Source organism: Sphaeramia orbicularis, chromosome 21 (genome assembly GCF_902148855.1).
Source record: "Sphaeramia orbicularis chromosome 21, fSphaOr1.1, whole genome shotgun sequence".
Taxonomy (NCBI): domain Eukaryota; kingdom Metazoa; phylum Chordata; class Actinopteri; order Kurtiformes; family Apogonidae; genus Sphaeramia; species Sphaeramia orbicularis.
Genome location: NC_043977.1, coordinates 24,436,443 through 24,460,693, shown reverse-complemented (window position 1 = coordinate 24,460,693; position 24,251 = coordinate 24,436,443). Strand labels below are relative to the sequence as shown.

At 36.6% G+C, this 24,251-nt stretch overlaps 1 protein-coding gene across 1 annotated transcript in view; it reads left to right on the top strand.

Moving 5' to 3' along the window:
• Nucleotides 1-24,251, top strand: part of gpc6b (glypican 6b) — a 136,124-nt gene that overhangs the window by 33,954 nt on the left and 77,919 nt on the right. The window contains exon 2 of the mRNA XM_030124597.1: nucleotides 6,502-6,660. Coding sequence (XP_029980457.1) covers nucleotides 6,502-6,660 — 159 coding nt within the window. The remainder of the gene's footprint in view (nucleotides 1-6,501; nucleotides 6,661-24,251) is intronic.

Sequence of the window (24,251 nt, the reverse complement as noted above, 5' to 3'; positions counted from 1 at the left end):
CCCCTGTCCAGTTAGTCCACCTGTAGTAGACCCCCTGTCCAGTTAGTCCACCTGTAGTAGACCCCCTGTCCAGTTGGTGCCAGTGTGCATATTAATCAGTCAGTGTCCAGTCTTGTCTCGTTGTTTAGCTGACTTTAGCCAAAATTAGATTCTACTTTGGTAGCGCAAATGTGAAGACAGCCGAGTCTCCTTAGTTATTTTTAAAAACCCAGTAAATGTGATGGCATTGATAAATGTGGTGAAAAAAGAGGGACTGATGCGGTGAAGGATGACGGACAAGCGAGGAATACGCCAGTTCTTATGGCATTTGGTGTGCTATATGTACGCATTATCTACCTTTCATGTGTTATTTGACGGCATGTCAATTTGTGCCAAGATCTCTGGTTCACATAACCCAAACCCTAACCCTCAGTGCATGGGATTTGACACTGTGTGAACAAACACAAGGAAAGCTTATAATGTCTACAGATAACACACCAGTTAAAAGTGGCGTATAGAATTATGTGAGTTGTTATATCACGTTGGTTTATCAGCCAGCAGCAACTACAGCTGCTGCATCACTGAGTTGTTTTTGAACATTAAATACTACTAAATATATCTCATTATCATTAAAAAATAAAAATTTGAAATGACGGATAACAATATGTTGTGACAGAATTTTTACGACCCTGTCCGTCAAAATGACGGACAATAAAAATGTCTAGCGCAATCTCTGTTCTCAGTGTCACACAATAGACTGCTCAGCGGGCAGTCTTCACATCGACCTGTTTTAAATGTGAAATTCGTACGCTTGACTGTGAAACCACAAACGTCAGCGGACAGTACGTGCGGAGTCCGCACAGCTCACAATACGCACAGTACGCCCGACTCTGTGGGAGCCTTTAGAGTTGAGCTGATGCTAAATGCTAGCTCACTACTTCCATAAAACAAATTTCCTGAAGTACTGTGTAATACATTCATTTTACATTGTTGTTTGTGTGACCTATTAACCACAACAACAGTAGAGCTGTCTGTCACAAAAGTATTTATTTTATTAAATAAACAAAAGCTCTCCAAGTCCAACTTTGCGAGTGATCAATCTGTCAATCACACCTGTCAATCACAGCCTTGCACTACAGCTTCAAAGCCTTCTATTCAGCCTGTGTTCTTATTATCGGAGGAAAAATTTGATGAAGGACCACCAGATCACTGATTGGATAGTCCAAGTAGACAGGATGAGACCAGACTGAGTCCTGAAAAAAAACCAAGAACAAATATTGACTTAGTATTTTTAGAGAGAAGTCCAATGTACGTTTGTGGGAGCCAGAGCTTTTTGGAGCCAATCAGACAGAAAATTGGAAAAAAAATGTGACGAGTGGTCAGTGGTGACAGGCAAATAATGTTTTGATCACGTTTGAGCCATTTGTCACTTTAAAATATAGTTTTAAGAGTCAAGAAAGTCACATTTTGTGGCAAAGATTGTACAGAAACAGGCAGTTTGAATGGACATCATGTCTTACTGCACTTGGTACACCACCAAAATGAACATCGCCTTGGCAGATCTTATCTTAATCTTTTGGAGTGAGGTGAAAAAGTATAAAAAGAGTTGATAATCTCTTCATTTTCCTCATGTTGAAATTGCACAGACATCCTCATTGACAGACCATGGACAGAGACAGTTACATTCACGTCTACTCCCTGACTTTCTGATGTGCAGTATTTACATTTACATATTTTCAGTCTGATACTTTCTGAACTTTTTTTAACTTGTGAAATTATCTTCTCTCCGTCTAAATTGCCAAATATTATATCTGTAAATGGCAGCATAATTCAAACCAGATCAATGCGTTTTCCCATTGACTGGAATATAATTATTGTTTTCCAAAATAAGGTCCCACAGGGCAGAACTTCGACTCACTGTTCCCCATTAGATTCATTTTGGAGCCAATGTCCTTGCATTTTGATTCCAACAGATTAGATGTAAAGGAAAAATAGTGTTTGATATGGGGCGGTCATGGCTCAGGAGGAAGAGTGGGTCGTCCAATAGCCAAAGGGTTGGCAGTTTGAATCCCGCTCTACCCTAGTCGTGTACTGTTGTGTCCTTGGGTAACACACTTCACCACCTTGCCTCCAGTGTCACTCACACTGGTGTATGAATGTGTATGAATGTTTGGTGGTCGTCTGGCATGAATTGGCAGTCACGCTTCTGTCAGCCTGCTCCAGTTGTTTACCACCAGAATGTGAGAGTGAATGTATAATGAATCAATAATGTAAAGCGCTTTGGGTGCATTGAAAAGTGCTACAGAAATCAAATTTGTTATTGTTATTAAAGTTGAAATTGATCTTTTGATAGTTTGGATTTTAGACGGTTATATACTGCTTGATGTGACTTAAATCAAGCTGCTGTAAAATAACTTCTGCAACCATAAAGACCCAGTGCTACGTTTGTTTCAGTTCCCAAATGATTTTTTTTCTATTTGGAGTCAAAAAAATCCACATAAACATGCAAGATTTCAAAAAATATTCCAAGGCACACTGTAGGATTTGTATAAAAATAAAATGTCTTTATTACTCCATGGCAATGAATTTTTTTATAGATAGATAGATAGATAGATAGATAGATAGATAGATAGATAGATAGATAGATAGATAGATAGATAGATAGATAGATAGCTTTATTAATCCCCAAATGGGGAAATTAAAATGCCATGGACTCGTAACATTTATCACACAGTACAAAAACACATAATTTTGCGCCCTGCTACAGACCCTTGTAACATCGGTGCAACAGCCCAATAGCAATTTGAAATAAAATTCTCATTATAAAAACGCACAACAGCAGGAACAATTGAATTCCTAAGACGTTCAGTAGAACACCAGGGCATCACCGTTCGCCTATTAAAGGAGCATTTAAGTTAATTAAAGATACTATGGAGCGGATGGTCTATCTAACCTATATATCTAACCTTTCTTAAGTGATGTATCACCATTTATTATAATATTATCCACTGCATTTGCATTTTATCAGGATAAATCAGGTATTTTTCTGTATTTCATTTACTGATCATGTAGATGTTCATAAAAGCTCATAATAAAGTTCAGGATTATTATATGAAAAACAGACAAAACTGAAAAAAGTGACTTTTTCAGTAAAATATAAATCATTAACTGAACATAAACCAAGCATTTACATCCACTGTCATTGATCAACCTCCATGGGTTTTACTGGTGAATCAATGCTGCAGAAGATGACGGTGTTTCCATGTTCACTACGAAGCCTCTGAACGTCCAAATGGGTCAAATCTGATGGCCATGAAAAGATGATAAACTGCATTTTACACCAGTTATTTACATGTCATTTTTCATTTTATTTTTCATTTTATTTATTTATTTAGACAGGGACAATGCACAATATACATTAACCTTAAGAAGGAGAGATGTAGTGTGCCAGGTTCTAGCACTAGTGCTAATTTCCACCTGTAAACCCTGGGCAGGCGTATGTTCTCATTAAAAAAAAAACAAAAAAAAAACAGACATTAATTAAAACTAAAACATTAAAAAAAAACAGTAAAAAAAAATGCATATTTATAATTTCATCTATATAAAATATCCATTCACATCCAGCCATTCCCTCTTATTGGTCCCACTGCAGTCTGTCACACACACTCTAAACATGTTTACATCACATTACATTATGTCTACAGGTTTGGTTTGACAGAAGCTGTTTTTTCACCATGCAGGAGAATGTGTGATAGTTTGTAATTGTTAGTAATTCTGTTGGTAATGTGTTCCACTGTTGCATGGCCACACATGAGAATGATAAATTTGCAAATGCTGTTTTGTATCTTGGAATCCTGCACTTGCCGCGTGCTGTTGATCGAGTAGTTGGAGATGTTTTTCCAGAACTCAAAGAAATAAACCTTTTCAAGGGAGGAGCAGCAGAATTATGGATCACCTTAAACAACAGACACACATTTGTACACATGATTACATTTTCAAAGCTTAAGATCGTATATTTGGACAAAATTGAGCAGTGATGGAATGCTCGCCTTTTCTTATCATGGATCTTGAGAGAGTACTTATACAGGGTGGGGAAGCAAAATTTACAATGAACATTTAGTTGTTTTTTTCTCAGCAGGCACTACGTCAATTGTTTTGAAACCAAACATATATTGATGTCATAATCATACCTAACACTATTATCCATACCTTTTCAGAAACTTTTGCCCATATGAGTAATCAGGAAAGCAAACGTCGAAGAGTGTGTGATTTGCTGAATGCACTCGTCACACCAAAGGAGATTTCAAAAATAGTTGGAGTGTCCATAAAGACTGTTTATAATGTAAAGAGGAGAATGACTATGAGCAAAACTATTAGGAGAAAGTCTGGAAGATACTATTAAAGAAGAATGAGAGAAGTTGTCACCCGAATATTTGAGGAACGCTTGCGCAAGTTTCAGGAAGCGTGTGAAGGCAGTTATTGAGAAAGAAGGAGGACACATAGAAAAAAACATTTTCTATGATGTAAATTTTCTTGTGGCAAATAAATTCTCATGACTTTCAATAAACTAATTGGTCATACACTGTCTTTCAATCCCTGCCTCAAAAGATTGTAAATTTTGCTTCCCCACCCTGTACAATGACTAGAGGCCTTAGGGCAGATTTACAAGCCAGCGACCAACTGGTCATACAGTAAAGAAAATGTGGAACTATCATTGCATTTAGATACATGTTTGACGCTTCAGTGGACAGTGAGTTTCTGATATATCTGAAGTTAGTACGGTTAATTTTATTGTATTTGTCATCTTTTTAATGTGCTTCTTAAAGCTTAGGTTTGGGTCAAGTGTAACACCTAAATATTTAAATTCAGTTACATTCTGTATTGATAGGATCAGTGGATTAACAGGTATTAAACAGTTTAGATCAGTAGTATCGGTATCTTTATGGGTTAAATCAAGCTGCTGTAGAATAACCACTGCTGCAACCGACTATATATGCTTAAATGTTTACTCCTCTGACATTTTGAGGTAAAAAGTCTGCACGCTATAAACGTAGGCACGCTGGCTGTAAATTCTTGGTGTTGGAGTTTAAAAGGGTAAAGTGCTACCTTGTGGCTGCTTTTGTACACACCAGTGGCTAAAATTGTCTTGTGTTCGAACTAAAGTGTTGCTTATCGACTGCGGGGCTCACTCATTTAAATTCATTTCTTGCTCTGCTGCTGTGCAATCTGTCTGCTCCTGCATGTGGATTTTATAGCTTCCATCTGCTTCCATCTGCTTCCCTCTTTGGAAGATCATGCTCATTGTATACATTGTACAAGAGATTTAAATGTTTTGAGCATCGTGGTTTCAGCTTGTTTTCGTGAGAATTCTCATTTTAGTTGGTGTGGATATGTGTGTGTGAAAGAGAAACATGAATAATAGTTAAATGGAGTTCAGTCGCTCACACCACGGATCACATATGAGACACATGTTAATGCTTTTAGCGAAGGAAAAAATAGTCTTGTTTGACAGCACCGTGCACGAAAACACTCACACATGCGCATCGCACATCACATGACATGGTCTCTTTTAACAGCTCCTGTCACAGGTGGCACATTTTACTTGAAAGCAGTGGAAGTCATGTCAGTTTTATATCATAGGCAGATTGTATTCCCTTTCTGTCCGCAGTGACAATCGTTGTCTTTATCAATAGCAGCTTTTGATCATTTGATCACAGGATTGTATTTCCTTTCGATATCCTGTTGTGCTCACCCTCCCGTGGTTATATTAGGTTTTAGATTGTGAAATGAAGAAATAAATGCGATAATAGACTGAGTCTACGTTTTCGTATGTGCTTTTAAAATAGCTTCTTGAGAAAATGGAATGATGTAGATCATTAACTTTTGATTCACTTCAAGTATTTCCTCCAATGTCATCAATTATGTAATGGGCAGAGAGAATATTTTAAAGGAATGTATTATCTCTTCTCTCCACTGATTTAACTTTGATAACCCTTAGACAATAATACCCCTTATTGTCAGACCAAATGAGAAACACCCGAGAACTCATTTTTCTTCCTTTACACATTCATGTCCAGAAATACATTTTTGCTCTGTACATTTCTTGAATTATAAACTGTTTTCCATATTGACAGAATTATGGTGAAATGTAATTTCATATGGCTATAAAGGGTTTTTCATGTCAAATTGCTGCCATCAATTTATTTTTGAGCAACTGTTCTGAGAAACTGTGGTTCACTGGCACATGGTGTGTTCTATTGTAACAAGCTGCTGACCTGATTTTTTGTATTTTCACCTTTTCATTTTTTCCCCAATAATCATTTAACACACTCACATAAATAACATGAAAAATCATTCATACCGACGTAAATACACACAGCACATTCACTTCAAATTGAGCTGTTGTGGTGTGAAAGGAAATCATTTGTTTTGACTGACACACTTTCTTTCCTTTAATGTGTAAATTTGATCCATTTTATTTCTGATGTGAATGAAGTTCATCTCTTTGTGTCTTACCTGCAGGTGAACATCTTCGAGTATGTCCTCAAGGAAACACTTGTTGCACCTCAGAAATGGAGGACAAATTTGGCCAGCAGAGTAAACAGGAGTTCGAGAATTTGGTGGATGAAATGAGTCATGTATTAAGAAGCACCTTTGTTTCCAGACATAAGCGCTTTGATGGTAAGTTCTTTTTCTTTTTTTACACTGAATACGTTATGCTCAGTAATTGTAGTAATTCTTTCTTTGTCTGCTGTTTTAATGGTTTGCTATAGAACAAAATGCTGCAAAGGAAAATCAAAGCATTCAGACTGTATGTGTTAATTTGAAAGGGTTCACTTGTTTGTAGTTCTGTAGCTGTCCTCCCTTAAGAGGAGGCAAGATGTGAAAATCTCATTAATATGCTTTGGAGTGGAGAACCCTCTTGTTGGATTAAACAAACATGGCTTCTTGCACAGCAGATTGACAACCTGAACAGCAGTAGAGAACTAAACTCTGCATTATTAAGATTGTTTGGTGGTCTTGTACACTGTGTGATCTTGTCTTAAGCCCATGGTGACTGCCTTGACCACCGCACGTCCACTGAGCTTCGGCTACAGGAGTGGACGTACTCATTACTGAACTAACCCTCACTCCGCTCCTCTGCTTCTCCCTCTTGGTAACCTTCTCTGTGGAGTCAGCTCCTTCTAGTTACAGTTTAATGAGAAATAATAATCCCTCCGGCTCCCCACGTTAGACTGTGTGGGAAGCAGTAGCTCATCACCATCAACTGTGAAGGTTGGTTGAGGTAAAAACATAACCACCTGTCAACACTGTCAAATGATTTAGTACTTAATGAGTTATCACTCGATAAACTATTTTATGGTTATCTGAATTCTCCTCTTCCACTAGTTCATTCTATTAAAAGACACAACTGCAGGCCTGGTTCATGCTGCTGCGGGACCCTCTGCCTTTTGCAGTTATGGCCGATGCATTATTATTAGTTAGAATACAAACCTACAGTCGCGGAAAAAATTATTTGACCACCCTTGTTTTCTTCAATTTCTTGTTCACTTTAATGCCTGGTACAACTAAAGGTGCATTTGTTTGGACAAATATAATGATAACAACAAAAATAACAGATAAGAGTTTAATTTCAGAGCTGATATCTAGCCATTTTCTCTGTTTTCTTGATAATAACCAAAATCACTTCAGTTCTTACGTCAATAGTTACAGTATTGTACTGACAAAAACAGTGCTTTTAGGCATTCCATGTTTTCTTTTCTGTCTGTTTTAGTCCCATGATACACACAGGAGTTAGCATTTGATTGCATAAGCATTGTTTTTTTATGACTTTTGATGGTCTAATAATTTTTTCCGCAACTGTATATGCTAGCTCTGTTAAATAATTAACCCACAGAGACCCAGAGCTATTGTGGTGTCAGTTCCCAAATGAATTTTTTCTCTATTTAATCTTTCTAAAGTGATTTATCACCATTTATTACAATATTATCCAGTGTATTTTTCATTTTTTCAGTGGAAATCAGTTATTTTCTCACATTGAATGTACTGATCATGTACAGGGTGACCCAAAAAAACGGGAATTTTTGAAGTGCATATTGGCAGACATGAGCAAGTGGCAGCACTGCGAGACAGTGACCTTGAGCAAGTAAACACACCCCCATTTTAGTAAACATGGATCAGTAGAACGGGCAACAGCGTGCGTTAGCCATAAAAAGATTTGTCCGTTTGTGATTTTTTCTTGTGGGGCTATCTCAAGAGTAAAGTGTACACGACTCGACCAAGAACTCTGGATGAGTTAAAACAGAGAATTCAGGATGAAATTCACAGTATCCCAGCTGAGATGTTGCAGCGGTCAATGAGGAATCTCCACAGCAGATTTCAAGAATGCATTCGTACAGGAGGACGCCATCTACAGGAAGTAATTTTTAAAAAATGAAAATTCCATCATTGTTTCTTAAATGGCACGTTTTAAGGTTTCAATTACTATGAATAAAATATTTTTCTTTCATCACTCTTGGTTTTTTTGGATTGTTAGAAAGTTCCCATTTTTTTGTGTCACCCTGTATATGGTCATAAAAACTCAGATTAGACTTGAGGGATATTATATCAAAAACAGACAAAAGTGAAGATAAAAAGTGACTTTTTTAGCAAAGATCTTAGATAATAACCAAAATCACTTAAGTTCTGATACTGTATATTTAAAAACAATGGAAATTATGTTTCATGCTTAGAACAAAAGTCTTCGTGTTTGTATTCAAAAAAAGTTTAAGTTAAGAGAGGGTAATTATAATTTAAGAAGGATGTTTGTGTTTGAAACATGTAAAGCAAGAATGAAGGTTAAATATCGCTGTGTTTCTGTTATTGGTGTCAAATTATGGAACCAACTGAAGGATGAATTGAAATGCTGTAGCTCGTTGTCAAGTTTTAAAAAAAAACTTTAATTTGTCAAATTCTCAAGGACTATGAAAGTAAAATAATCTCTAAGTGACTTAAGCAAGTGAATGTAGAATAATTTGTGTTAATGTTTTATTTACGGCACCTTCAGGTAATTCAAAAGATGGGAGCATGAGAAGCAGAAATAAGTGACTGGCTTCAGCTTCTTCCTTTATCGGTTACCAATTGTGTTAATTGTATGTTCTTTATTAGGGATGCACTGATCCGATACCTGTATCGGGTATCGGCTCCAATACTCAGTGTGTTTACTCGTATTCGTACTCATAAATGTAATCCGATACAATGCACCGATACCACTTACGGCCGTGTGACATTCACAGTTCAGTGCAGCAGGTACGCGGTGGTGGAATAATGTGTGGGGAGTGTGAAGAGTGTGGAGATTTTTCAAAATAAATGATGGAGATAAAAGTAATGCTGACTGCAAGTAATGTTAAAGACACAGACAGATACGGACGGAGCGTTCTGTCCATCGTCTGCGTACATTCCATCCGTTTTCCAGGTGCTGGCGGATGAGTACCCAGACAGAGAATACCAGCGGGAACTGTGGAGGTAGAGGATCTGTTCAAAGAGCGACTGTGTGAGTTAAAGAAAAACTACTGACAGATTTATGACAACGACCCAGGGCTGAGCCGGGGGTACGGAGCAGTGCGGACCGCCGCCAGCGAAAGTGAAAACGAAACTTATCACTCATTTATCTCTGCAATATTAGTATCACATTAGTGTTGCCTCTGTCGTCTCCATGTTTATTATTACTGACTTTCTTCTTCTCAAAAACCTTTACTCTTCTTCGTGGTATTTGTCCAGTATGGTTAATTCAGAGCGGTGCCTCCTGGTGGATTAATTGAAAAACGCTCATTCCAACACATTAAATGTCAGTAGCAGCACCTTGTTCCAATCAGACTAATGACAACGACAATAAAGCACATTTACAAAAGGAACTAAGAACTGGAATGGGGTTATGAAGTACTCGTATCGGTACTCGGTATCGACAAGTACTCAAATGTAAGTACTCATACTCGTACTCAGTCTGGAAAAAAGTGGCATCGGTGCATCCCTATTCTTTATGGGTATGTATTTTGTACATAACTGAAATAAAAATATTCATTCATTCATTCGTACATCAATAGCTATGGCACTGTACTGCCAAAAACAGTGCTTTTAGTTATTCCGTGTTTTCTTTTATGTCTTTTTAGTCACATGACACACAGAGGAGTTAGTACTTGATTGCATAACCATTGTTTTTGATGACTTTAATGGTCTAATAATTTTTTCCATGACTGTAGCTCATCTATTCTAAGTTAGAATCCTAATGTTTGAGGGAATAATTGCAAATGAATCTCTTTTACTTCAGTCTTGTGGAATCAGTAAGGGTACATTTTCAATTATGTCAAAAACAAGGCGCAGCAAAAATGTAAAATAAAATCTACATTTCTAAAATATAATGCAAGCAAAACCCTTAACTTGAATTTAACATAACATTTGAAGACATACATTACTCATCTCCCTGACTGCAGTAATATTTCCAAACTACTTATTTATGTGTTTAGTGTTGACTTTCCAGATGACATTTTCAGTACATTGTATAAACCTTAAAAATAATAATAACAATTCTAATGTTTTGGTGCCTTTCAAAACACTCTAGAATGCCTTATAAGGCCTAGTTAATAACAGAAAAATGTTGAAAGCACAACTATACAAAATAAATACATATAAAACAGAACCCACACAGTGCAAACATAGCAGAACATAACTAAAAACAGGTACATTCAAAGCAGTGCAGTTGGCAATCATCATTTTAAACGGCCCTGGAGGTATGTTAAGGTTTAATGCATGTTGTAAAGTGTTCCAGGTGAATGCAGCAGAAAATATAAAACGTGGATTTTGGTGCAATTTTAGTTTTAGCCTGAGGAACTTCTAGCATCAGCTGATCACTTGTACATGTTGATGTTGATGTTTACATGCACAGTAATATTTCACTATTATTCTGAATTTGACAGGTGCATGTAAACAGTGTATTCTGCCTGGGCTTTCCAAATGGAGAATTTTCCGATTCAGACATGAAGGATATGTCAATATTATTCGGTTTATATGAGGATTCTTTGGACATGCATACAGTATATTTGGAAAATGAATCTAATTTGCACATTTTCCTTCAGGTTGAGAAACATGGCCAGTGTTTATAATCTATTACGATCTGTTGTTGTAGAGATAGAGCCTCCAAAGTAAAGTTCACATTTCTTGTCAGAAGATGAAACACACCTACTGTTAAACATTATGACAGAGGGTATTAACAGCAGTTTATGCATATGAGGAAATGCCAAAAAGCTGACCTTTATCCAGAAGGTGTGGAAGGTGAAACAAAAGAGACAGGTTGAGTTCATATATTGGAACATCTGCCACCAGTGGGAAAATATCCCCATTTTATTTAATGGGGTTTGCATAGTTACATGTAAACAGGAATATTTGAGGAATATTAATTTGCATTGAGCATGTAAACCAGGGGTGTCAAACTCATTTTAGTTCAGGGGCCACATACAGCCTAATATGATATAAAGTGGGCCGGACCAGTAAAATAATATAAATAATAGGATAAGAACTTTTGAGTCAAAAAAGTAAAATTCCATAATGAAAATGTTTACATCTATGAATTGTACTCGAACATAACATGAACAAATATGAACAACCTTAAAATTATTGAGAAAAATAAGTGCAACGGTAACAATATTACACCTTAGTTTATCACTTATACATGGGAATCACAACTTAGAGATCACAGTGGACCTGTAAATACACAAAACATTAAATAACAGGCAGAATATTATTAAAATTCCACATACTTCTCTGAAGAGATTTCAGGTTATTCACATTTTTTTAAATAAAAGCTAGTCTGTAAATGTAAATATTCTTGTGTGATGTAACTTTTTTTTTTTTTTTACACTAAAACAAAGAGAAAAATTTGCAGTTTTCATCATTTATAGGTTATTATGATAGTATTTTACTGCTCTGATCATTTTTAGATTGAATTGACCTAAAACGCTTTTAACATCCTTGATTGTTAATATCTTAAGTGTAATTTTTGGATTTCACAAATTCATCCCAGGGGCTGGATTGAACCCTTTGGGCTGGATTTGGCCCTCGGGCCGCATGTTTGACACCTGTGATGTAAACACTTTATTCCAAATATTGTCTTTTTCATAACTAGGAAAATGTCTAACATTAGTGTGCATGGAAACGAGGTGATATATGATTGCATGTTGCTATTTAAGAATTCAGATTCAGAAAGTGTTGTTTGTCCCCAGGGGGCAATTTAAGACACATATGAGCAGCATGACTTAAAAACAGGATAGTAGATATAAAAGCAGGGCACTTATTAAAATAAATAAATAAATAAATAAACAAATAAATAGAAAATATAAAAAATATTTACACAGTATGTCCAGTGCAAACAGTCTGCTGTAAACATAAAAACAGGGTGTAAAAACAGGGCACTAAAAAAGAATAACTAGAATATCATCAAGACTTAACAAAACCGATGCTATTAAGTGTTTTATTGGAGAAAGAATCGAAAATGTGCTTTGCATTTTAGAGCAGCAACAGTTCACTGAAATTAATAAATTAATCTGCAACTATTTTGGTAATAGATTTGAGCACATTTTAAGGGGAAAAAAATCTGTTATACAATCATGATAAGCCAAAGGAACAAGCTACTGACCTGATTTTACACTGAAGCTGCTTATGTTCTGGTCTGAAAGAACAGAAGGAAACCAGACTATTGACACAATTCAACCCTATCGATGTTAGTATAATATCAAACTCAAACAAAAGATAAACTGGATCTTCTTTTAACAGCCATTCGCTGCAGTCCAGAAGTGTTGTCTAAGGAAATCTCAACAACTGTGATTTAATCTTCCTCTGTTGAATGACGCTTATTTGTGTTTGAGTGTCTGACTGCACCGCTACTGCATAATGCATCCTATTGTTTTTTTTTGTTTGTTTGTTTAGTTATTTTTCTCTGAGTTTAATGACTCTACATCATCCAGGAGCTGGAGTTTGTCTCAGTTTTTCTTATATTTCACATCTCATTCCGTTATCTGTAGATAGATAAATGAATTACATGAAATATATTAAGTTAGCACTAGTTTTAAACCCCAAAAAATGTAGTTGTTTAATAAGATAGGCCCGAAAGTAAACGATCAAAGCTTTGATTTTTGCATTTGGCGATCTAAAAATATTCCATCTCAACATCTGAATAATGTTTGAGTGATTAATAGTGCCATTCAATACACTGCAGTCAATTTCTTGTCTTTCTCTGCCCATTCTTTTTAAACTATTCAACATATTATATGAAACAAGTCCTATTGAGTTACAGCATGCAACTCTCAGATGATTATACAGTGCCCAGAAACTCAATGTCACAATGTCTTGGTGATGTCTGTCTGTTTTTTCCAGGAATATACACTTCTTTAGCCCACACGTGATTCCTGGAAGCGTGCATAAATAAATAAGTGTTATTTTGATCACTTGCTGTCAGGATAGTGAATGTCATAAGGAGGACTCCACTGAGGGAGGGAACGGGGTTTGTCCAGCAGCACTTAGATTCATGACTCCAGGCACCCCTATTACTCTTGGGGTTGGCTGCCATTTTCCATAATTTCATCAGTGTCAAAGTAGATGTCATGTGCTGGTTCCAGTTCTGCAGTCTTCTGCTGCTGTCTGGAGACGTTGTGTCTGCTGAGGGTCTCTACTGACCACCCTCTCTGGAAATATGAGCTATTGATTGGCAGATTTGAGTTTCACCATTTATGTGACATTAATTGAATTTTAGTGTTTATAGCTGTGCGGTTACCAGTACTGAGTGTAAAATTTATCTGCCGGTAAATATTCATTATTTTTCCATTTTGTGTTACCGAAGTTCCTGAAAAAAAAATTCTCTCCCAATAATAACATTACCGTAATAATTAGGGATGCACCGATACGAGTATCGGGCATTGGCTCCGATACTCAGTGTGTACTCGTATTTGTACTCGTAAAAGATATCCGATACAAATGCACCGATACCATTTACGGCCGTGTGATATTCACAGTTCAGTGCAGCAGGTACGAGTAGGAGGAATAATGTGTGGGGGGTGTGAAGAGAGAGATTTTTCAAAATAAATGACGGTGATAAAAGTAACGCTGACGGCAAGTAACGTTAAAGACACAGACGGCTACAGACGCAGCGTTCTGTCTGTCCTCTGCGTACATTCCATCCGTTTTCCAGGCGCTGGCAGATGCGTACCCAGACAGAGAATACCACCGGGAGTACGGAACAGTGCGGACCACCGCCAGCGGAAGTGAAAGCAAAACTTATCACTCATTTCTCTTTTCTCTACCTGCTGAAGCTAAGCTTTTAAACCTTACTAGCTAAAACGCTGCAATATTTGTATCACATTGCCCATCGCAGCGCCCCCTGGTGGATTAACTGAGAAACGCTCATTCCAACACATTAAATGTCAGTAGCAGCACTTCGTTCCAGTCAGACTAATGACAATGACAATAAAGCACATTTACAAAAGGAACTAAGAACTGGAATGGGATTATTAACCCTCCGATATCCCATCCTGCAAAGGCCGTTACAAAGCACCAAGTGTACCTTTTTGGCACACTTGTAGAATAATGTCAAAAAAAATTTCAGTTTGTTTTTAATTCTTTTACACTTTTTTCTATTTCATCAACTTGAGCTGTAAATAAAAATACCAAATACTCAATAATTGTCACATTTTTTAACCCTTTAAATGCCATGTTTGTATTGTAAACAAACCATTTTTTTAAATGCAAAAAACACAGAAAATTATTTTTTTTTTCAATATACTACATAACAAGTGGATCACATATTATTTGATTTTTGCAGCCTGGCATATGTCAATGATTAACAGCAACATTGGTTAATTTGCATTATTATTTTTGGCGCCAGGTCAAATGTTCAAAAATACTAGCATCTGTCACCAAGTGTGCCAAAAATGCACACCTATAAATGAAACTATTAAATATTATATATTGATTTATTTTTCTGCTCTAATTTCATTTTTTTTTTTTTTTTGTAAATCAAGGTCAGCCCTAATCATACATATCAAATGGAAGAAATAGTGCGTTTTAGGCACACATGGGAGACAGATGCTAGTCTTGTAATTTTTTTGTTTACAATGTGCAAATTTTAGTTGGTGGCCAGAATTTTAAGGATCATGCAAAAATGAACAACTTTTGAATTCTAACCTTATTTAAATTATGAAAAATAATATGAAGTTTTTTAACACAAAGTGCAAAGTGTGCCTAAAAGGCGCATTTGTATACTGGAGGGTTAAGTACTCGTATCGGTACTCGGTATCGACAAGTATTCAAATGTAAGTACTCATACTCGTACTCGGTCTGGAAAAAAGTGGTATCGGTGCATCCCTAGTAATAATTGTTTCAACCCTCGACCCTGAGACGCAGTATCTGAGCCAAAAGGTAGTTAAAGAGCCAAACAATAAAGCACTGTTGGCTAATTTCGATGTTCTACTATCTATTTAGTTCCTTGCTGTGGAGTCCCTCCCACGCAGAGTCAGCGTATGTGTATTTTCTTCTCCTTATGCAGAGTTTGTGATGAGTGTTACTGTAGCTGACAGTAGCTGGCCAGCCCACGCGTACCTGACACCACAGCCTATGTGTCACAGCGAGAGGGCACAGTCTACGCCAAGACCATCTGAGAAGAAACAGCAACATTGTTCTTACACAGAACAGCCGTGTGCGCATTTAAAAGAGAGACGGCTCATTAAAGAAAATACTACCGTCATGCAGCTATATTTATACCACTATATTAATATCTTTCCTAATTTAATTTTGTTATTGTTCCCACCATATGGCGTTCAAGGAAACAACTGCTCAGAAAAAAAATAGACAAAAGAATAGAAGAGACAGTTTGTTTCCTCTTTGTTCTTAATTGCTAATCAATTATTGACCCTCCTCTGACCTAGAACACCATGATGCTGGGAACCAAAACTGAATATCAAGTGGTCCACAACCCTCCGCAATTGATCTTAGAAGTGACTGTTTTGCATTATGTTCATGTTGGTAAAATGTCTGCAGAAGGTGCTGGTTGTGTTGTTCTAGCTGTGCCTTTGAGCAAAGCATTTAAAAAGCTGCCAAGTATACTGGCTACCTGGTGTGGATATGCGTGTGTAGATAAATGTGGAGCTAGGCGGTACTGAAAAGGGCATGCATGCTCAGCAGTTTGCTAAGAAGTCTTATTGGACCTTCCAGATGGACAATGGAAGACTTGGATTCAGGCAGAAATGCCACAAAATCTATGTAAGCTGTGTCTTATTTTGGAAAAGTCCGAGGATTGTCACATTTCCGCTCAGTGGGATTTCTGATGCATAATCTCCACCATTATGTACTTTGGCACATACATTACAACATGATGATTTTCACAAGTATAGATTTTCACCTGACTCAGAACAGTACAGAAGAAGACACAGAAAAAGAATAAAAACACATTTACAGCTTACTAATTTACAAATGTGTGTCGATTGCAAGGCTGCGTTACATAAAACATAAAGATTACCCTTAAGAAAATCTTAGTTTAAGGGCATCTCCTCCCTTCACTCAGAATAGTGCAAATGATAGATTATTTAAATACACCGTGTTGACAGTTTCAGTATGTACGTGTCACAACCCAGATATTGACAAGTACTGCTTTTAGAGAAATTTTAGTGAAAATTTGTAATTAACATTCGATTCTCACATTCTTTTATATATTTTTCAATGAAGGAGTATGAGTAATTGCTTGTTTTTAATGTTAAGAAGTCTTACTGGACCTTCCAGATGGACAATGGAAGACATGGATTCAGACAGAAATGCCACAAAATCAGTTAAATCTGTGTCTTATTTTGGAAAAGTCAGAAAATTGTTGCATTTCTGCTCAGTAGGATTTTTGATGAATAATTTCCACCATTATGTAGTTTGGCACATTCATAACATGGTGGTTTTCAAAAGTATAGATTTTCACCTGACTCACAGGAATGTGCCCCCTAAGAACCGTACAGCAGAAGACACAGAAAAAGAATAAAAACACATTTACAGCTTACTAATTTACAAATGAGTGTCGGCTGCAGGGCTGCGTTACATAAAACATGAAGATTACCCTTTAGCAGATCTTAGTTTAAGGGCATCTCCTCCCTTCACTCATAATAGTGCAAATGATAGATTATACAAATGCACCGTGTTGACAGTTTCAGTATGTACGTTTAACATCCCAGATACGGAGATGCACTGCTTTTAGTGAAAATTTCCAATTAACATTTGATTCTCACATTCTTTTATATATTTTTCAATGAAGGAGTAGAAATAATTGTTTGTTTTTAATGTTAAGAAGTCTTATTGGACCTTCCAGATGGACAATGGAAGACTTGGATTCAGGCAGACATGCCACAAAATCAATTAAATCTGTGTCTTATTTTGGAAAAGTCAGAAAATTGTCACATTTCAGCTCAGTAGGATTCTTGATGAATAATTTCCACCATTATGCACTTTGGCACGTTCATAAAATTATGGTTTTCAGAAGTATAGATTTTCACCTGACTCAGAACAGTGCAGAAGAAGACAGAAAAAGAATGAAAACACATTTACAGCTTATTAATTTACAAATGTGTGTCGATTGCAGGACTGCGTTACATAAAACATAAAGATTATCCTTAAAGAAAATCTTAGTTTAAGGGCATCTCCTCCCTTCACTCATAATAGTGCAAATGATAGATTATTTAAATGCACCGTGTTGACAGTTTCAGTATGTACGTTTAACATCCGAGATACGGAGATGCACTGCTTTTAGTGAAAATTTCCAGTTAACATTTGATTCTCACATTCTTTTATATATTTTTCAATGAAGGAGTAGAAATAATTGTTTGTTTTCAATGCTAATAAGTCTTATTGGACCTTCCAGATGGACAATGGAAGACTTGGATTCAGGCAGACATGCCACAAAATCAATTAAATCTGTGTCTTATTTTGGAAAAGTCAGAAAATTGTCACATTTCAGCTCAGTAGGATTCTTGATGAATAATTTCCACCATTATACACTTTGGCACGTTCATAAAATTATGGTTTTCAGAAGTATAGATTTTCACCTGACTCACAGGATTGTGCCCCCTAATTTAACAATTAATTGTGCTGCATTTGCATCTTCAATCTGTTCTGTTTTAAAGAGCTATTCACAAAAGATTTGGTGCTAATGATATGCCAGTGCAAACACGGCTATAAAGTTCCCACCTGAGTACAATTTGCCCTTGTTTAGCGTCTGATAAGTGGAGCTGTTTTGAGCGTTTCAGGGTTTTCACCACATTTTCACCCTCAGCTTATGCACACACAGGGCTCTACACTATCACAACCCAACTTCCATGCTCGCTTCTTTTATTTTTCTACTAGTGAGAATCTTGCAGGTGTGTCTCAGTCTTAAAATAGTGTTGTTTGCATGTCTCTAAATGGATCCAGGATCATGCAGAGGCATTAGTACTGATGTGTTCAGTTCTCACAGCTGTCTGTGTCAGAGGTATTGCACATTTACTCGTGGTGCAGCAGTGGTAACTTCATTAACACCAGATCAGCCAGGAACTGACGGTCATTAATGTTGTGTGTCTGCAGCTGTTACATTCACATTTACACAATGTGAGGTTTGTGATAACGCAGCCTGAACCCCATCAGCACATCAGTGTCAGGATTTTGTTGTTTTTAATGTCTAAAAGTCTGAGATAAGCTTCAGACCAATATGATTCCACCATCTTGTGCTTGTTCGTTTGTTTGTTTAGAAAATAACATTAAAACCAAACCACGAAAAGATTCATTTAAAAAGAAAGAAAAACATTCGAAAAGGAGCAGGATGAAGTTTAATTTATAATCTCCTGTCTCCTTACCCCATCCTTCTACCTATCCTAAATTCCTTTGTCAGATCCCATAAGTAACGCAAAAATCCTACACGTATCAGACTAAATTCTGACTGAGCACAAAACACAAAAATGCTATACATGTCAAGGATAGACTCTGTCCATTTAGCAACAGTATTTCACATTAAAATAAATGCTGTCCCTTTCATAGCAGTAATAATTCCTATGTCAAAAACAAAAATAAACTCTCTCCATTTCATAACAATAATAGATATATTAAAAACAAAAATAAACTTTGTCTATTTCATGACAATAATACACATACCAAAAACCAAAATAAACTCTGTCCATTTTATAACAATAATAGACATATTAAAAACACAATTAAACTCTGTCCATTTCATGACAATAGTACACATATTAAAAACCAAAACAAACTCTGTCCATGTCATAACAATGATAGATAGATTAGAAACAAAATTAAACTCTGTCCATTTCATGACAATAATACCCATATTAAAAACAAAATTAAACTCTGTCCATTTCATGACAATAATACACATATTAAAAACCAAAATAAACTCTGTCCATGTCATAACAATGATAGATATATTAGAAACAAAATTAAACTCTGTCCATTTCATGACAATAATACCCATATCAAAAACCAAAATAAACTCTGTCCATTTCATGACAATAATACACATATCAAAAACAAAATAAAACTCTGTCCATTTCATAACAATAATAGATGTATTAAAAACCAAAATAAACTCTTTCCATTTCATGACAATAATCCACTTATCAAAAACCAAAATAAACTCTGTCCATTTCATAACAATAATACCCATATCAAAAACCAAAATAAACTCTGTCCATTTCATAACAATAATAGACATATTAAAATCAAAAATAAACTCTGTCTATTTCATAACAATAATAGACATCTTAAAAACAAAATTAAACTCTGTCCATTTCATGACAATAATATAAATATTAACAACAAAAATAAACTGTCTATTTCATAACAATAATATAAATATCAAAATCAAAATAAACTCTGTCTATTTCATAACAATAATACCCATATCAAAAACCAAAATAAACTCTGTCCATTCCATAACAATAATAGACATATTAAAATCAAAAATAAACTCTATTTCATAACAATAATAGACATCTTAAAAACAAAATTAAACTCTGTCCATTTCATGACAATAATACACATATTAACAACAAAAATAAACTGTCTATTTCATAACAATAATATAAATATCAAAAACAAAATAAACTCTGTCTATTTCATAACAATAATATAAATATCAAAAACAAAAATAAACTCTGTCCATTTCATAACAATAATACAAAAATCAAACTACACCGTCCATTTCTTAGCAGTAATATACATATCAAAAATAATCTCTGCGCTTGTGTCCTTGATATCAATTAACAATAATCAAATGTCAGTTGAATTTCACAAACTTGGAGGTCTGAAAAAAGAGAAGGAAAGTGAGAAACAGTGACTATAGACTGACATTCCATGCAGTTCACACCAGCTCTCTGCAGGTGTTATTTGCAGCAGCTAAACTGTGTGTGGTAATTTGCACTGGTCTTTTGTGAATTAGGGATTTTTTTTGCAACAAGCCTTAATTTGCATCAAATGTTATTAATATCCTCTACTTTACATCCATGAAAATGTCTGAGGAACATGATAAGGTTATTTCCTAAGTAGCTCAGTTTGCAGTGCATTTCACTCTTTGCATCCTCTTTATGTATTTCTTTATTTTTTTTTCTCATTTACACATATTTTGCAGGTTTTGTGGATCTGCTCTATATTATTACGATGGCATATGTGTGATAAGGTTGAATTCCATCAGATTTTTTACATTCACAGCTGTACATTGAATTTCTTCACTTTTAACTGTCACTGTCTGACTCACACTAGGCAGGCCAGAGGAATTATCACAAGAAAACGGAGACATAAAATATCAGCCTGTCATGTTCTCTGCAGTCACTCAGCGCTTCCCTCTGTAGACCTTCACTTCCTGTGAGAACAATCAATGAGCCAACTTCTGATTGGCATGTTGGGTTTGAAGTGCCCCTTACTGCAGCAAAAGTGTGAGTTTCATGTAGAGCCTTTCAAGCTCATATCAAGCTGTATGCGTCACTTTATAATAACAACAATGATTATTATACAGCTATAATAGTCATAAGAACACTACAGAAGAAGACATAAAAAAAGAATCAAAACACATTTGCAGCTTACTAATTTACAAATGTGTCGATTGCAGGGCTGGGTTACATAAAACATAAAGATTACCCTTTAGAACAGGGGTCTCAAACATGCGGCCTGGGGGCCAAATGCGGCCCTCCAAAGGTTCCAATCCGGCCCATGGGATGAATTTGCAAAAGTACAAAAATTCCACAGTCAAGGTTGTCGAATTTATTTTTGTTCAGGTTCCACATACAGACCAATATGATCTACAGTAAAATACTAACAGCATAAAAACCTACAAAAAATAATGACTCCATATTTTCTTCTCGGTTTGATTTGAAAAAAATATTACATTATGCCTATAAATAATGACCACTTCAAATTTTTGTCTTTGTTTTAGTGCAAAAAATAACATTATATTCTGAAAATATTTACATTTACAAACTATCCTGTTACAATAAAATGTGAATAACCTGAACAAATGTGAACAACCTGAAATGTCTAAAGAAAATTAGGCACAATTTTAACAATTTTTACTAAGTGTTTAGTGTCTTTGTAGATCCGATCCATTATGCACATGTAGGAATGGTAAGTTGAGGCAGAATATTGTTAAAATTGCAGTTATTTTTCTTAAGAAATTTCAGGGGTTTTTTTTCCAGATTATTCACATCTTTTTTTGTTTGAATGGTTTATAGAAGTAAGTATTTTCATAATGTGATGGGGTTTTTTTGCACCAAAACAAAGATAACAGTTTGGAGTTGTCATTATTTATAGGTTGTTCTGCTATTATTTTACTGGTCTGACCCACTGAAGATCAAATTGGGCTGAATGTGGCCCCTGAAAGAAAATGAGTTTGAAACCCCCGCTTTAGAAAATCTTAGTTTGAAGGCATCTCCTCCTTTCACTCAGAATTGTGCAAATGATAGATTATATAAATCCATCGTGTTGACAGTTTCAGTATGTATGTTTAACAACCCAGATACGGAGATGTACTGCTTTTAGAGAAACTTTCCAATTAACATTTGATTCTCACATTCTTTTATAATAATAACTAAAAGCACTCGGAGAGCACAGACCTCCGCCAAGGCTGATCAGTGGCCCCCCCCACCCTCGATCACCACCAAAATGTAATCATTTCTTCCTTATCCCATTTCCAACAAACCCTGAAAATTTCATCCAAATCTGTCCATAACTTTTTGAGTTATGTTGCACACTAACGATCAGTGGCCCCCCCTCGTGGGCCCCCCCACCCCCGATCACCACCAAAATTTAATCATTTCTTCCTCATCCCATTTCCAACAAACCCTGAAAATTTCATCCAAATCTGTCCATAACTTTTTGAGTTATGTTGCACACTAACAGACAGACAAACAAACAAACAGACAGACAGACAAACAAACAAAAACCCTGGCAAAAACATAACCTCCTTGGCGGAGGTAATAATGGATTGGATTTTATATAGTGCTTTTCTAGACACCCAAAGCGCTTTACATTATTGATCTATTATTCATTCGCTCTCACATTCTCCCTCTGGTGGTGGTAAACTACATCTGTAGCCACAGCTGCCCTGGGGCAGGCTGACAGAAGCGTGGCTGCCAATTCGCGCCTACGGCCCCTCTGACCACCACCAAACATTCATACGCATTCATACACCAGTGTGAGTGGCACTGGAGGCAAGGAAGGTGAAGTGTCTTGCCCAAGGACACAACGGACTGACTAAGATAGAGCGGGATTCGAACTGCCAACCCTTCGGTTACTGGACGACCCGCTTTACCCATGGCTGCCCATGGCTCAGGTGGTATATATTTTTCAGTGCGGGAGTAGAAATAATTTTGGGTTTTTAATGCTAAGAAGTTTTATTGGACCTTCCAGATGAACAATGGAAGACTTGGGCCCAATCCCAATTCAGCACTTGGCCCTCCACCTTACCCCTACCCCTCCATTTTGCGTGTTCATGTGAAGGGGTAGGGGTGTCCCGACTCTCATGAGTCATAGGGGAAGGGTTAAAGGCGAAGACACACCCACCTGATTTTCAGCGGTCGGACGTCGTCGGGCAGTCTGGCGCGGTCTGTGACATGAGTCTGTTTGGTGTGTTCCATGCGATTGGCTGTCGTTAATGCTTTCGCCAGTCTTTTTGGCCAATTCAGCATGTGTAATCAGCCACTACCCATTGTTCAGTCAGACCAATCTGATGGATGGAGGGGTAGCCCTTGACTATGTTTATGTTTATGTTTATGCATTTGGCAGACGCTTTTTTCCAAAGCGACTTAAAGGGGAAAACCAATCAAATCACTCAATCAATCAAATTTTATTTATATAGCACCAGATCACAACAAAAAAGTTATCTCATGACACTTTATATATAGAGTTGGTCAAAACCAGACTCTAAGCCAATTTACAGAAACCCAACAGAATCCCCCAGGAGCAAACACTTGTGACTGGTGACAGTGGCGAGGAAAACTTCCCTTTAACAGCAGAAACCTTGAGCAGACCCAGACTCCTGGAGGATGGCCGTCTGCCTTGACCAGTTGGGGTTAAAGAGAGAGGGTAAAGAAAGAGAAAAAGAGAGAGCGACTAGTGAATCAGTGAACAAGAAGTTTCCATGTGAATACAGCTATGCCAAGGTACTTCACACTATTATTGTCTACTATCATAGGCCATTCACTGCTCATATTGTATCAGAATGAGTGCCAGTCAGTGTCATCTATGGACTTCATTCATTCCATAAAGTGAACACTGTTAGCATTGTTAGCATACCGCAATTTCTCCACAGTTTTTGCCTGCAACATCTTTCTTCTGCCACAAGAACCCGAGAGCTGGTATTGCCAGTATCTTCTTATTACTAGCCATCTGTTCAACAAGTACGACATAAACAACCCTTCTTGAATACTCAACACTCTCCGCTGACAACAATGACTGATGACGGCGAGCTCTGTGTTTTGGTCTAGAGAGATGTTCCCTCATTTTCCAGTTTTATGTCTTGCACAAGCGCAGAACGTACACTGAAGTCGGTAGTTGATTTGGTGTGTTCTTCACACTTTTTTGACCATGGGAGATCAGATGGGAGCCGAGTGATCAGTTCGGCTAACTTTTCTGGCGACGACTGGCAGTTGGGTTAGTGTGTCTTCACCTTAAGGGGGAGGGCTGTTTGGCCCTTGAAACAAAGATTTTTCAGGACCACACTACAAACGGAAGAGTATGAAAAA